The sequence below is a fragment of the Manacus candei genome, unplaced genomic scaffold, assembly GCF_025592945.1.
Source record: "Manacus candei isolate 608988 ecotype Guabito, Panama unplaced genomic scaffold, ASM2559294v1 h1tg000049l, whole genome shotgun sequence".
NCBI classification, from domain to species: domain Eukaryota; kingdom Metazoa; phylum Chordata; class Aves; order Passeriformes; family Pipridae; genus Manacus; species Manacus candei.
Genome location: NW_026138097.1, coordinates 15,417,298 through 15,432,620, shown reverse-complemented (window position 1 = coordinate 15,432,620; position 15,323 = coordinate 15,417,298). Strand labels below are relative to the sequence as shown.

At 39.7% G+C, this 15,323-nt stretch overlaps 1 protein-coding gene across 3 annotated transcripts in view; it reads left to right on the top strand.

The window, feature by feature from the left end:
• The window catches only part of DSP (desmoplakin), a 38,813-nt gene that overhangs the window by 18,116 nt on the left and 5,374 nt on the right, over positions 1 to 15,323 (top strand). Inside the window, exons 9-23 of one of the 3 annotated variants that reach the window (XM_051799055.1) lie at positions 420 to 515; positions 729 to 854; positions 1,759 to 1,911; positions 2,974 to 3,128; positions 3,532 to 3,658; positions 4,198 to 4,402; positions 4,910 to 5,127; positions 5,914 to 6,080; positions 6,388 to 6,526; positions 8,484 to 8,677; positions 9,553 to 9,715; positions 10,301 to 10,384; positions 11,304 to 11,411; positions 12,050 to 12,148; positions 12,979 to 15,270. In XM_051799055.1, coding sequence (XP_051655015.1) covers positions 420 to 515; positions 729 to 854; positions 1,759 to 1,911; positions 2,974 to 3,128; positions 3,532 to 3,658; positions 4,198 to 4,402; positions 4,910 to 5,127; positions 5,914 to 6,080; positions 6,388 to 6,526; positions 8,484 to 8,677; positions 9,553 to 9,715; positions 10,301 to 10,384; positions 11,304 to 11,411; positions 12,050 to 12,148; positions 12,979 to 15,270 — 4,326 coding nt within the window. The remainder of the gene's footprint in view (positions 1 to 419; positions 516 to 728; positions 855 to 1,758; positions 1,912 to 2,973; positions 3,129 to 3,531; positions 3,659 to 4,197; positions 4,403 to 4,909; positions 5,128 to 5,913; positions 6,081 to 6,387; positions 6,527 to 8,483; positions 8,678 to 9,552; positions 9,716 to 10,300; positions 10,385 to 11,303; positions 11,412 to 12,049; positions 12,149 to 12,978; positions 15,271 to 15,323) is intronic. The other 2 variants (XM_051799056.1, XM_051799057.1) reach the window with 2 other exon arrangements.

The window sequence follows — 15,323 nt, the reverse complement described above, 5'->3', positions numbered from 1 at the left end:
CATTATGACTGTGTGAAGATTTTGAATTTAAAACAACCAGCATAAAAAGTCATGTTAGGCAGTATTCCTTGGAAGGAGGAGAACATGGCAATTTGCAATTGAAATATTTCATTTGCAGTACTGCTTGTGCATTTCACCCTTTTTTGTTAATGCACCTCAGGCTTTATGCCTCTTCATGCAAGACATGAACAGACTTCTCTTTGTGTCTCACAAGCAGGTATTTAACTCATTTCAGTGAGGTAGATGCTCAGAAGTTGCGGAACTATTTGCATGAGTTACACTGTTCTGGTCTGCGTGAACTTGTTTTTGCAGATTTTTCATTCGCATTTATGTGGGGCATAGGTAATTTTGCTTGAGTCTAGATATGGGAGAGAGACCAGTGTGGTGGTTTGAGTTGTATATATTACTGTTTTTGTTAGGCCTACATGGATACATTGCAAACTCAGTGGAGCTGGATTCTTCAAATTACCAAATGTATTGACGTTCATCTGAAAGAGAATGCGGCTTACTTTCAGGTGAGTAGTGATGTGGAGGATTCACGTTACTTTTGTTAAAAGTGTGAATCCCATCACAGGTATATTTATTGTGCATAACACATTGTTGCCACATTATAAATGCTACCATTCTGCCAGAGATGAACTGGGATTTCTCATTAAAGGAGTCCATAATTTTTTAGCAGATATTTTTAAGAGCCATGTACAACCAAATTCACAACTATTCTTCTGTAGTTTTTTGAAGAGGCCCAAGCCACAGAATGCTACCTGAAAAACTTACAAGACTCCATCAGAAAGAAGTTCATCTGTGATAAGAGCATGTCACTGCAGACTTTGCTGGAGCAGATCAAGGAGCTGGAGGTACTGTCACACTCACCTGACGGGTTATGTTCTGTTTTTCTTGGAAATCAGCTGCCCTTTTCAGATACCAAATGTAAACCCAGGTGCACAGCAATGTTTATATACAGTACTGTAGGAACCTGAAACCACTATGGTATATTCCTGCCCATTTCACAGAATCACAGGGTATGTTGAGTTGGAAGGGACCCACAAGGATCATCAAGTCAGAAAGCCTACAAATGGACCAGTGTTGTTTTAACTTGTGTAATACTGTTTGGAAATTCTAATTTCTTTCTAAACCTGTAATGAGTCCACCAAATTCCCAAGTTTCTGACATGCCAACAAATTAAAAAAAATGAAATACTTTTTTCTTAGATGTTGAATAGATTTTAATTCAAAGGATAAATACATTCAATAAATGATTCTTCATGTCACTGTAACACTCCTGTCTCTTTAAAAGGACATAACTCAGCTTTTTTAGCTGTTTGCTTATCATGAATTAAGTACTACAATCTCAAATTGGAGAAGAATGGTGTGATGTAAAAGGCCAATTGATGAAGTCAGGTTTGAGAGTGTAGTTATTACCTTTTTTTTGTTAGTAATTATTTTGTTAAATTCTTTCAATTTAGGCCTGTGTTTCTTAAACATCACTGTAACAACATTGAAGATCTGTATGGAAAACCTGCTATGAAAATTTTGAAAACTTTGCATCTTGCCAGAGCTGCAAAGTTACTCAATTTGATGTTTCTCTTCTCTTTTTTTAAAACTGCAGTTTTACATTATAGGCCAAAGACTCATCCCACTAGAGCTAATGTAAGTTTTGCCTACTGTCAGCTCCAGATGAACCCCTCTCTTAACAAAACAGTGGAAACTAGATGACATTTCTTTTTAGAATTATTTCATAATATACAATTAATTTTTGCAGAATGAACGAGAGAGAATTCTTGAATATAAGAGGCAAGTGCAGAGTTTGGTGAACAAATCCAAGAAGATTGTGCAGCTGAAGCCGCGTAACCCAGACTACCGGAGTAACAAGCCCATTATCCTCAAGGCTCTGTGTGACTACAAACAGGATCTGGTACTGTATCCCTTTTTGGCTGAGAACAAACATCACATAAACTAGAACATGGCAAGTTAGTTAGTAAATAAACCGTTGACCCGACAGGTATAATCCCTTTGTCTGCTTTTGGTCTGCCTTAATTTCTTCAACAGAAAAAGCTCTTACTTTCTTGCAACTATGAATAAACATAATTTGGTTGGTTGGTTAATAAGTCTAGTTGTAATTACTAATATTAATCAGTTAAATATCATTAATAATCACATTTCAAATTAGCATATAAAAGTCTTGTTGATAAGAGGATTAGAATTGTTGATACAGATCTTCCCAGCGTCTACACTTTTTTTTGGTGATTGCTCACCTTTCCAGTGTCTCTTTGGATCCTTAGGTGAACATTTCATCTAGTAAAAGGTGAGGAGGATACCTTGGTACGTTGGTATCCCCATTTTTTTAATTGGTGGAGTATGAAATGAATGATGATATTTTTGTTTCCTCCTCCGTACTGAGGCTGCTTGGGTTTATTTCTGTATTTTTTTTTCTTAACAGTAGGCTTAGATACATTTTCTGCATACGTGTTTTTTCCTGCTCCATGACCACACTTGTGGCTGCACTGTGTCAGGATTTCTGGCAGTTGGGGCTTGGTGAATCTAGCTCTGCCATGCTCACTCACAGTCTTTTTGCAAATATGGACACAGCACTATGCATGCTTAGGCCTCGAGCTCACTGGCTTACAGCCATACATGGTTGCATAGTTTACCATGGCCATGTGTCCACATTCAGTCTTTGATGTTTGTCAGGGCAAGCCCCAAGCCTGATGATGAACCAGACTGGCAACTGCTCAGTGTTCTGTGGCTCCTGCTTCCTTTTTTTGTTTGTTTTTGTTTTCTCTACATGGAAACCAAATTCAGGGAGAAGGGGTTGATCTATGCTGATGTCTTGCCCCAGTATGAAGCCAATGTGCACACCCAGACCTGGCAGCTGGGAAGCACTCCGGCTTTTGTGATCGTCATACATCTTCCTTGTCTGTCTCTCCTAGAAACTCCATCTTAACTAAAGAAAACAATTGTTATGTGTTCCTTACAGAAAACAGTGCGCAAAGGAGATGAATGCATCCTGAAGGACAATAATGAGCGCAGCAAGTGGCTGGTGACTGGCCCTGGAGGAGTGGATATGCTGGTGCCATCTGTCAGTCTTATCATCCCACCCCCCAATCCTTTAGCAGTGGATCTTGCTACAAAGTGAGTTGCTGCCTGCATTTGAACACCTGCCATTGGGATTAGATAGAAGAGTTCACTCAAAATATCAACCAGTCACAAAATACGATCTGAGCCTTGATTGGAGTTCACTCCCTCTGCCCCGAAGGATAGGGGATTAAGGACTAGACCATTGACTTGAAGGTCATACTTCAGTGAAACTTGCTGGGATCTAGGTTGGGGCCCAAAAATATTTAAACACGAGCTTCTACAAGGATTTTCTCATCTCTAATAATGAAAGTCATGGATAAATTAATTTCCAAGATTTTTTCAAGTAGGGAACAAGCCTTAATGCACTTCACATGTGGTGAATGTTTCTTGGGATGTTTTGTAGCTGTGCTACAAGGACAGATGCATTTTGATCATGCATTTTCTTTTCTCATGTCAGAATTGAGCAATATTATGAAGCTATTTTAGCTTTGTGGAACCAGCTGTATATCAACATGAAGAGCCTGGTGTCTTGGCACTATTGCATGATCGACATTGAGAAGATCAGAGCGATGACTATTGCCAAGGTAAGACACCAGCTGGCCTTACCTGCAGACCAGAGACATCCATGACCTGATGACTACTGTCCCAAACAGAGCTTGCAGTATCCTGGGCAGATCTATGTTCTGCGAAACCATGAACCTTCCTTTCGCTAGGTTGCACAAATAATTACATATGGAAGTTGCAATTTTATTAAAGGAGAAGCAAAATGATATCCTATTCAAACATGATATGGATAAACAGAAAGATTAGCTAAGGGATTAGCTATTATGTACTTGCTGTACTTGTTCCCATTGTGCAAGTGCATGGATAGACAGAGTAAGAGGTAGAATTTCAAACTATTCTTAGGTTATGGAATGATTGTAATAAGAATAGATTAGCTCAGTGTGTAGTCTTAGCACCATACTTCTAGAGTTAGCCTCGGTAGGTTTTGTTCTAGCTATTACTTTGGGGTTTTTTCTAGGTGTATTAGTTTGATCCATATTGATTAAGTAGTCATAAACCTTTCCCAGTTGCTTTTCTTTTTTTATTTTGTTTTTTTAAATTCCCTTCTTCTTTATTTCAGCTGAAAACAATGCGTAAGGAAGATTACCAAAAAATAATAACTGACCTGGAGATCCATTATCAAGAGTTCCTCAGGAATAGCCAAGGCTCAGAGATGTTTGGTGATGAAGACAAACGAAAGATCCAGACTCAGTTCACTGATGCTCAGAAACACTACCAAACCTTGATTATACAACTGCCTAATCAACCACGACAGCCACAAATAGGTTTGTCATCCTCCTGGTTTTTGGAGAGTTTAGACTGCTTGGGTTTCTTTGTTCCAAGGGTTGTGCATGGTACATTCTTTTTATGTGAAAATGTTCTCTTGAACAAATGAATTGAAACGTGTTCAAGAACTATTCTGCTGTCTCCCAGCGTAACAGAATTGGTCATGTGCAGGGAAGATTTTGTTCTTTCCTCCTTTGGTGGGAATCTGGGAATAGTCCTCCAAAGATCACGGAACTTGCTGGGAAAATGAGAGGAATTTAGTCCATTTGATATGTTTTCAGTTATTAGGAAGCAAAATCTCACTGCTATGATTGGGGAAGCAAGTTTGTCTTTTTGTGAAAGAGCGATTTAATTCCCTGAAACAACTGCATAAGGGCCCAGATCTTCTGCCTGTTCTCAGTTCTACGGATCCACTCAGTGCTTAGATCACTTGGGCAGCACATTGGCTTCCTGTATGTGGGTGTTCAGTTCTCTGGCAGTTGACATTTACCCAATTCACGTTGCAGTGGTCCCGACTGAGACCTGTCCTGTGGGTTCCTCAAACACGGTTATCGTTAATGAGAGAAACCGAGAGCATGAGAAGCAGGAGGCCTGGCTGCTGATGGAGCTTCAGAAACTTCGGCGTCAGATTGAAGCTTCTGAGATTCAGATGGTTCAAAGAGCTCCTCTTGGAGTGGATCAAGGGGCTATGCATGACTTTTCAGTCAGAATAAAGGATTTAGAGGTAACCGTGGATATTTTTCTTGGAGCACCTCAAACTCAGCATGACTCTATGCTGCAGAGCATACTGCAGTTCTGCTTCTGATCAGTTGGGGAAGACACACATCCTGTGCAGAAAATTCTCAGTTGGAAGCTAACCGTGATGATTTGGATTGGAGTTAAGCTTCTAGGTAGAAAAAGTTGATTCTTGAATTTTAGAAGTAGCATTCTGCCCGGCAAAGAATACAGGAAGACTGATCTCAAGTGACATGAGCTTGTGTTAAGCCTCATCCGGGGTAAAGCACTGTTAAAACCCTTTTCCAACCCTTTACTAACTGTGAAGTGCTGTCTTTGGATGCAGGCTGGATACATGAGTCCTACAAACTCTCTCCCTCTCCTAGTTCTTAAGATTTATAGGAGACTAGAGAGAGAAGATTAGTTAGAAGGGAGAACAGGTTTAGCATGTGAGAAATTCTCCTGAATCAATGAGGTTGCAAAGGTCTTAAGAGCAGAAGGACCTTGGCATGTCTGCCAAGTGCAGTAGGCAGCTGGCAGTAAAGCACTTTGCTTTCAACAGAGCTGAGTTTCAGAGTAGAGAGGCTCAAAAAGCGGTATTACCTATTGCAGACTGTCCAAAAAGAAACTGCTCAATATTACTTGCCTTGAAGAAAGCAAGCTCAGTCACTGCTTCAGTCCTCAGTCAGGCTGGTTATATAACAGTAGACTATTTGGATAAGGAGACCAATTCCACATGTGCTGTAGAATGATGAGCCAACCAAAAATGTGTAAACCAGGCATTCTCTTTCCTTAGGGTGTGCAGAACGACTCTCAAATAATGGCTGAAACCCTCAATAAGCATAAGGACTTGCTGCCTAACTTCAGAGGCTGTGAAAAATATGTGTACTTGCAATCAGAGATAAATGCCCTATTTCAAAAGCTGGAAAATATTAATGGTGTTTCTGCTGGCTACTTAGACAGGTAAGAAAATTGAGGTTATAGCCATAAATAGTCACTTTGTTCTATAATGCTTAGTCCAGATACCTGCCTTTTGTTAAGAGTAATGTAAAATTCCACCTTCTTTTCTACAAATTCTGTACATGTGGGTAGAAACAGACATGTGAATTTCTTCTCTCTTCTGGAATACTTTAAAAAAAGAAAGTGAGAATCATGGGTATCACAGAAAATTCTTGTGTTATCTGTTCTTTTTAACTAAACATCTGCAATTAGAAATATCACCTTTCCTTCCCCAGTCCACAATGGATTTGTCTTGTATTTTTTATTTTAGCTTGAATGCACTGAGGTGTCTGCTCCAGGTTATTCTACAAACAGAAGATGTGATCAGAGTTTTTGAAGTCAGGCTGTCTGAAGAGGAGACTGTTCCTCTGGATCTTGATAAAGTAGAGGCTTACCGGGCTTGTCTGAAGGTGAGAGGCCAAGACCCAAGGACACAGAAAGGCAAAATTTGTAGCTGCTAGCACTGATCTGTTGAGCTGGGTGGAACCCTTGGAAATTATCGGAGATAGAATTGCTGATCTTGTTGTATTTTATACATAGACATACAATGCTTTTGTAGATCGGGCACGGTGCCACTGGATGGTTGAGGGAGGTGATTGTCCTGCTCTACTTTGTGCTGGCGCGACCTCACCTTGAGCACTGTTTTGAGTGCACTTTCGGGGGCCACAATATAAGAAAGATACAAAGCTATTAGAGAGGAACCAGAGAAGGGCTGTGAAGGTGATGAAGGGTCTAGGGGGCATGCCATACAAAAAGTGGCTGAGATCACTTGGTCTGTTCAGTCTGGAGAAGAGGAGACTGAGGGGAGACCTCATTGCAGTCTGCAACTTCTTCACAAAGGTAAGTGGAGGGGCAGGCACTGATCTCTCCTCTCTGGTGACCAGTGATAGGACCCAAGGGAACAGCATGAAAGTGCCAGGGGAGGTTTAGATTAGATATTAGGAAACAGTTCTTCATTGAGAAGTTGGCTGGGCACAGGAACAGGCTCCCCAGGGAAGCGGTCATAGCACCAAGCCTGACAGAGTTCAAGAAGCGTTTGGGCAACACTATCAGGCACATGGGGCTGTCCTGTGCAGGGCCAGGAGTTGGACTTGAATGACCCTTGTAGGTTCCTTCCAACTCACAGTATTCTATGATTCTATGGAATTAATGAAAGGAATATATGGGTTATTACTTCTTCCATCCTCAGGTTGTTGCTGCCCCCGCAGCAAAAGCAGTTACATGGAAGCTTTCCATTATCCATTTCTGTACAGTATTATCCATGTTTATTTGCATCACTCGTGAAGGTAGATTTGAAAGCAGTATCTCCTTTCTTGCAAACAGGCTTGTTAATTGCCCCTGTTGTTCTCTAGATGTAACACGTAAACTTGAGTATTATTGTGTGTCCTGGTTTTGGTATAGGGTCCTTGTCAAATCTTATAGTGAAAAGTATCCATCCTGTACAAGGGGAGAGGGCAAATAACTGTGCTGAGCACAAAGTTGGCTTGCAGATCCAGTCTTTTTCTGCCATTGAGCTGGACCTTTTGTGCACTGAGTGCATTTGGGAGAACAAGGACTCTTTCATTGTTTCCTGTTCTTAGGTGTAGTAGGGAAAAAATGTGTAGGTGTCACAAATGGAGTACTAGCAAGTCACCTTTTTATCATTTTAAATAAGAGCTGCAGTTTAGTTGCTGGGAGTTGTTCTTAACTGGTGTAAATTTGAGCTACACAAAAAAAAAATAAAATAATGCCTGAGCATATTATCAAAGGCTATAGCCATCCCTGTGACTGGGGGATGCAAGGCAGACCACTGCCTACACTGTATGTTCCATTTGGTGATACCCTACGATATGTGACTATGTGTACACAAACAAGTGTGTGTGTAAAGAAACATCTCCATGTAAGATGTTTATAAAAATGTAAACAGGGGAAAAAAAAAATCCGTGCTGATTTTTAGATGTTTAAAAACTGGATATGCCACTCCCAAGGCTTGATTCCACAGCTGTTGCAAGTGCAGGAATTTTTTTGCTTCAGTGAAATTTTCTAGTCAGTTGTTTCTAGGAACAAGCAAGTCTCTTGTTCTGCTCTGGTAACTGCTCTGCATAATTCTGAGAAACTGAAGTGTTCTCTTCGGAATATGACCACAGAGGGCTTTGGTTTAGCAAATTATTTAAAGTCTAACTTTAAACAGATTTTTAAGCCAAAATGTTCACCAAAGTAGGTGTTTCACTTTAAATATATTAAGTCCAGCTGACATCACTATACGTACCTTATTGATTTAGAAACAATATCTTTAGATCCCAACACATTGTGCATGCTGTTAAATTGGTTAAATTTCAGTATCTTCTCAACAATAAAATATATGATAGCATTTTCTTTTTTCTCCAGAAAATGAAAGCAGACCTAAATATGAAGAAGTCACTACTGAATACCTTGGAAAATGAGCTGCAGAGAACACTTCAGATTCACTCACAGTCTTGCCAGTCATATACTCTGTATGACATGGACATTGGAAAGTACTGTGACAAAGTTACCCAGCTAATAGACCGCTGGCAGAGAGCTGATAAGCAGATAGATAACAGGTTTGTTCATATTTCCACAGCTTTTTTCTTATTGCTATTGCTACCAAGATCATCTTAACAGTGAGTCTAAAAGAATGGATGTGCACTAACCTTCACTTCCAAAGAACAAATGGTGTCTTCAGGGCAATAAGACTTGAGCAACTGTGAATAGATTGAACATACTTTAAAAAGGATTGTGTAAGTCCAAGCAGAAAAATGTAGGTTGCCATGTAAATGTCTAATCTATGTGCTAAGGAGCTGTTCTCATTTTCTTTTTTGTTTTAATTCTTGATAATGTCCTTGGATTAAGTACTTCCAATCAGCGGTTTCCCTCCCAAACAAAGCAACCATGTTTATTGCTGAATACCCTATACCTGAGGATTAAAAAAATAACAGTAGGAATTAAGTAAAAAAATCTGGATCTTGTATCTGAATCTTAAACTGAAGGCATATTCTGATTATTTGTGGGTGGGGTGAAGGTTAGGGTGTGGTTTGGTTCAGTTAATTTTGTTTTTACTTGAGGACAAAATGTAGTACTACTAATAAAAATTGACTGGTTGCTGGTTGTTCAGTGAAAATTTAGAACAAGAATCCTGAAGTCAATGAACTTGACTCTTGTGACTGCAAGGTTTTATCCATCTCTAACTTAATTGACAGGAAGGCCCAACCTCTGTGTATTAGTTACTCAAAAATAAGGCACTAAAACCCCATATCGGATGACTAATAATCAGTAAAATTCTCATTTATTTGAAATTTTTGTTCAGAATCTCTTATTCAGAGCTTCCCATAGTTTTACATGGTTTACTACTGTGTCTCATTTTTGAAAATTGTGCAAAGAGAGAGAAAGAGAATGCACTTTGACATTCATTTTGACTTTTTTTCCCTTTTTTTTCTAGATTGTGGGATTTAGAAAGGCAGATCAAACAGCTGAAAACTTACCGAGATCTCTACCAGGCTCTGTGCAAATGGATCTGTGATGCCAAGCGTCGGCAGGATTCTATTGAGTCCACGAAGCTGTGCGATTCCAACACTATCATGAGATATCTACATGATCAGAAGGTATGCAGCACCTGAATGAGTTGTCTTCTGTTATCTGTTTTGCTGTACAGAAAATATCAGTATCAATGCAGTCTGCAATTCAGTGGCCTGTTTTCAATTAAAAAGTACATAAGCTACCAAAAACCACCGTGTCTAGAAGGCAGGGGAGAGGAAATATTATTATCCTCATTACTTTCTGTCAGCACTGCTACTGATTATGAACAAGACTGTTTTTGGCTCCTATGCTGACACTTTTACACATCAGCTTTGAATTAATTCAAGGGACTGTAAGATGGTGCAATTTATGGGACAAATTACAGCACAAAAATGAAAAGTGAGGAAATAATCTGAACTAAAGTCAAGGAACTCTCCCTCCCCACCACTGGGGTGTGTTCAGTTGTTGGGTGTTCTTTCTGAGAACAACCTACTCATGCACAGAGAGCTTGCTATTGCAAAAACTGCCCGCCTACAGGTCACTTCAGGTCTCAGCCCCAGGGGTTGCAGTAGTCTCCTGCTGCAGGTGCTTTCTGATGGAGGCAGCGTGTACAGGAGGAAATACTGGTAAATCTTGAGGGAGTGTTTCATGGTTCACTTTTTTCTTGACAGAACTTGCACAGTGAAATCTGTGGGAAGAGAGACAAAGTTGAGGAGCTTCTCAAGCATGCAGATCAGTGCTCAGCTGCAATTAAGGTACTTGGGTCTCAGCATTTTTATGGGGTGTGGTTTTTCATGGTCAGGTGCATCTCATTGTTATTGTCATTCTCTGCTGACGGGTGAGAAGTTGGCTCCCTGATGTGTGTGTACAGAAATTGCTGGGGTAAAGCACTTTTGTGTATAAAATACAATGAAAGCAATTTTGTACTTGCCACCTGAAGACTATGGGATCATGCAGAAGGTACCAGTGAGAGCTTCTCTTCAGGTGAACAGAAGCCTCCTTCTAGCCAGACTAAACTTTCCAGTTCACATGTTAAAAAATGTAAGGGAATGAATTGGTATCTTATGAATTCGATCTGATTAGGATCTGATCTAGGAGGAAAGACAAATGCAGGTTTAGCAAGAGGAATGGTGTGCAATAGCCATGCAAACCAATAACATACAGAGGGAATGGTTTTGTGGTCTTTGTATTTTTATGTCACCTTTATATCTGTGCTTTCTACAGCTCAGTCTTACTCTCTCTGACAAAGATTTTGCTAAATATGTGACATATGTGGCATATGTGATACAAAAGTGATGGAGAGACAGTTATTTCTAATGAAGTTTTGGTTGATAACAGTGCTTAGAGTAGTTGCTCCCATGAATCTTTCTCATTTCCACATAGTGCTCAACTAACAGAAACACTTGTCTTCTCTTTTTTTGTAGAACATTTTTTCTCTTTTTTCCTTGTCATTCTCCCCTATGAATCTCCACAGTGGTACTTGAACTGATGAGCTTCTGCTTATGACAGAGGATCATCTGAACATGGCCAGAAATATAAACAAGGGAAAAACATAGCTTTTATTAAGAAAACAAAACCAGAACAACCCAGAACTTTGCATTTTCTGAGATACAGATTCCCACAGAATTCCTTAGCAGTTGCTAAAGAGGGCTTACTTTTCGTCTTGTTTTTCAGGACTATGAACTACAGGTTGCTTCCTACAGTTCGGGATTAGAAACATTGCTCAACATACCTATCAAGAAGAGTGTGGTTCAGTCTCCTGCAGTGCTGATTCTACAAGAGGTATCTTTCTTTCCTCCCCACTAATCTTTTGAATACATTTGTTTGTCCATGTAAGCCATTCTGAGTCATATCCAGATGTATTCTAATAATTAGCACTGTCACTGGCAATGTGCACTAAGCACGTAAGCACAAGGAATTAGTGCAGAATAGTCTCTGTGCTGTAAAATCAGACTTGGGCTTGTTTAGACAGTAGATTAGCCCTCAGGAATTTACCTCATTCCTATTCAGTGTCCATTGCATACATATTGTGAGAAAGGAAGATTCGTGCCCCAAGTGGTTTAGTCACTTTCAACCTGGGAATTAACTACTATTAAAAATTTAACTGAGGTTACTCGTGACTGTCAGACAGGAAGAGCACGATGAACCAGGGGATGAAGGCTTGGGTTTAATATCAGATCAGCCATGGGGGAAAACAATCTTGAAAAAAAAAGTGTGGGTTTTTCAGAAGGAAAAATTTGTATATTTGGGATCCTCAGAAAGTCATGTGAATTTGTGAGGAGAATTTGCTTTTTACTTTGTCAAGCGATATGTTTCCTCAAGTGGATTGGAATCTTCTAAATGATCTGGGCATAGCTATATTCATATCTAACTCTGTGGTACAAGCTGCTAACAATTATCTTTTTTTTTTTTTTTTTAAGGCTAATGAGGCTCAGTCTCGCTATATAGAGCTTCTTACAAGATCAGGAGATTATTACAGATTCTTGAGTGAAATGTTAAAGAGTATGGAGGACTTGAAGGTATTCTAATCCTTTTATTTTCTTTACCTTTTATTTTTATCATATATTAGTAAACTATCACTGACCAGAGACAGAATGTACAGTGTAAAATAGTGCACAAAACTATATCCTGAACTCAGAGGTGTCCTATGAAGGAGACATACTAGCAGTGTCATGCTTTTTTTGTGAAAGAGTACAGTGTCTTATAAAGTTACCTCCAAGGTCATGTAGGAGGTGAGGTGGAGAACACTACCCTTCTTGGTAAATAGGAGGTGCTCATCAAAGCATGTAAGAGATCCTTCTCTACCCATCCCAGCCTTGACCTCAGTGAGAGTACAGTTATGTCAGTGCTGAAAACTTGCTCCTCACAGTTAAGGGCACCTCATATTCTAAAGTGTATCAAAAGGAGCAATTCCTGCTTTGATACAGCTCAGTGAAAGAGAGAGGCCCATTTAGGAAGTCACATATACAGAATGTGATGCCCCTGTTTGAAAATTGTGGAGGTTCTAAAGGTGACTATTTCATACTTCGCCAGTGAACTTTTGGTACACCAGATTTTACTCTCTGTATTGCATCTCCCTCCCCTCATCAAGTATCATTTCCCCTCTGAAAGTCATTGTGCTTTTTTCTGAATAAGGTTTGACTCTGAATAAATAAGGATTCCAGAATTTGTCTTGATGACATTAAATAAAAAAGGATTTTTAGCTGTCATTGAAGGAGTGAAAAAAATACTTTCAATTTGTCAGTGTTACATATTGTATATTGTATTGCATGTGATGATTTTGCAACAGTTGTCACAAGCATTTATGTGAGTTTTTCTGTTTGTTTGTCTTTCTGCTATCATGTTGCAGATGAAAAACACCAAAATTGAACTTCTGGAAGAAGAACTCAGGCTTGCTAGGGATTCAAATTCAGAGACAAGCAACAAACATAAATTCCTGGAGCAAAATCTGCAGAAGTACCAGATGGATATTTCTCAGCTCAAGGCAAAGCTGATGAGTTTGGAGGAGATGAAAAGACAAGCTGAAATGGATGGAAATTCTGCTAAGCAAAACCTGGACAAATGCTATGCCCAAATAAAGGATCTAAATGACAGGATAACCAGGTTGACTTATGAGACTGAAGATGAGAAAAGGAAAAGGAAGTTGCTGGAGGATAGATATGAGCAGCAGAAGAATGACTATGACCAGCTGCAAAAAACAAGACAAAATGAGAAAGACAGCCTTGGTTGGCAAAAGTTAGAGTCTGAGAAGGTCATCAAGGAGAAGGAGTACGAGATAGAAAGATTAAGGGTTCTTCTTCAGGACGAAGGCACACGGAAGAGGGAGTATGAAAATGAGCTGGCTAAGGTAAGAAACCAGTTTAGCGAGGAGATGAGTAATTTAAAGAACAAGTATGAAACAGAAATTAATATTAAGAAGACCACAATCCAGCAGATAGCTGCACAGAAAGATGATGATGCCAAAGGCCTCAGAGCCCAGGTTGACAGACTGACAAGAGAAAACAGAGACCTTAAGGATGAGATTGTGAGGCTGAATGATGCCATTCTGCAAACGACAGATCAACGGCGGAGGGCAGAAGAAGATGCTCTTCAGCAGAAGGCTTGCAGTTCTGAGGTGTCACAGCAAAAGCATCAGTTAGAGCTGGAGCTGAAACAGATCATTCAGCTTCGTGGTGAAGACAACTCAAGATACAAGCAGGCTCTTGAGGAGGCTGCCTCAACTATTCAGGATAAAACTAAGGAGCTGGAAAGGCTAAAGCTTCAGCTTCAGGAAGAGGCTAAAAGCCGATGGGAACTTGAAAATGAATTGGCTAAGGTAAGAAACAGTTATGATGAGGAAATTATTAGTTTAAAGAACAAATATGAAACTGAGATTAATATCACAAAGAACACAATTCACCAGGTCACCATGCAAAAGGAAGAGGAGACAAATAATTATAGAACACAGCTTGATAATGCCATGAGAGAAAATAGGAATTTGTGTGAGGAAATTAGGAGACTGAAGAATACAATAAGTCAGACAACAGACAATCTACGGAAAATAGAAGAGAATGCTCAGCAGCAGAAGGCAGCTGGCTCAGAGCTTTCTCAGAAGAAACAGCAGCTGGAGATTGAGCTAAAACAAGTTATTCAGAGGCACTCTGATGAAAGCATGCGGTACAAGCAGTCACTTGATGATGCTTCTAAGACCATTAAGGAAAGAAACAAAGAGATTGAAAGGCTGAGAAAGTTGTTGGATGTAGAAACAAGTCAGAGGAAAGAAGTGGAGGATGAAAACAGTCAGTTGAAAAGAGTCCAGTTTGACCTGCAGAAAGCAAACACGAGTGCTACTGAAACAATTAACAAGCTGAGGATCCAAGAGCAGGAACTGGCCAGACTGAAAATTGACTATGAAAGAGTTTCACAAGAGAAAAAAGGCAGGGATCAAGAAACTGCAAAGTTCCAGAGCACTGTAAAAGACTTGCAGATCCAGAAACATAAGTTGGAGGAGGAACTTTGCAGACAGAATAAAAATTTAATGGAGGAGACGTCCAGGAGGAAGAAATTGGAGGAGGAAGTAGAAGGCATGAGGAGATCTCTCAGAGACCAATCAGTTAAAATAACTAATCTTACACAGCAGATAGAGGAAGTATCTATTGTAAAGAAGAGAAATGAAGATGACCTTAGACACCAAAGAGAAGTATTAGATGGTCATGTGAGAGAGAAGCAAAGATACATGGAGGAGATAAGAAAATACACATCCGATATTGAGACTTTACGTCGTCAGTTGGTCCAAGAACAGGAGCAATTAAAACAGGCTCACCTACGATATGAGCACTTACAGAAAACCTCTGAGGAAAAAAGCAAAGCCTTGAATGAGTGCAAAATAGAAATCGAAAGGCTTCAGTCTCTCACCGAGAACCTAACGAAGGAACACTTGTTACTGGAGGAAGAGCTGCGAAATGTTAGATTGGAGTACGATGATCTCAGAATGGTCAGAAGTGAAGTTGATGAGAAAAATACCACCATTGCTGAACTAAAGAATCAGCTTCAGATGAGCAGCAAGCAAACCCTGGAACTTCAGGGGTTGATTAATGATTTACAGAAAGAAAGGGAAAAATTGAGACAGGAAATTGAAAAATTCCAAAAGCAAGCTCTAGAGGTATTCAAATATATTTTGATCCCAGCTTTACTGTCTCTCAGCTATATAATTAA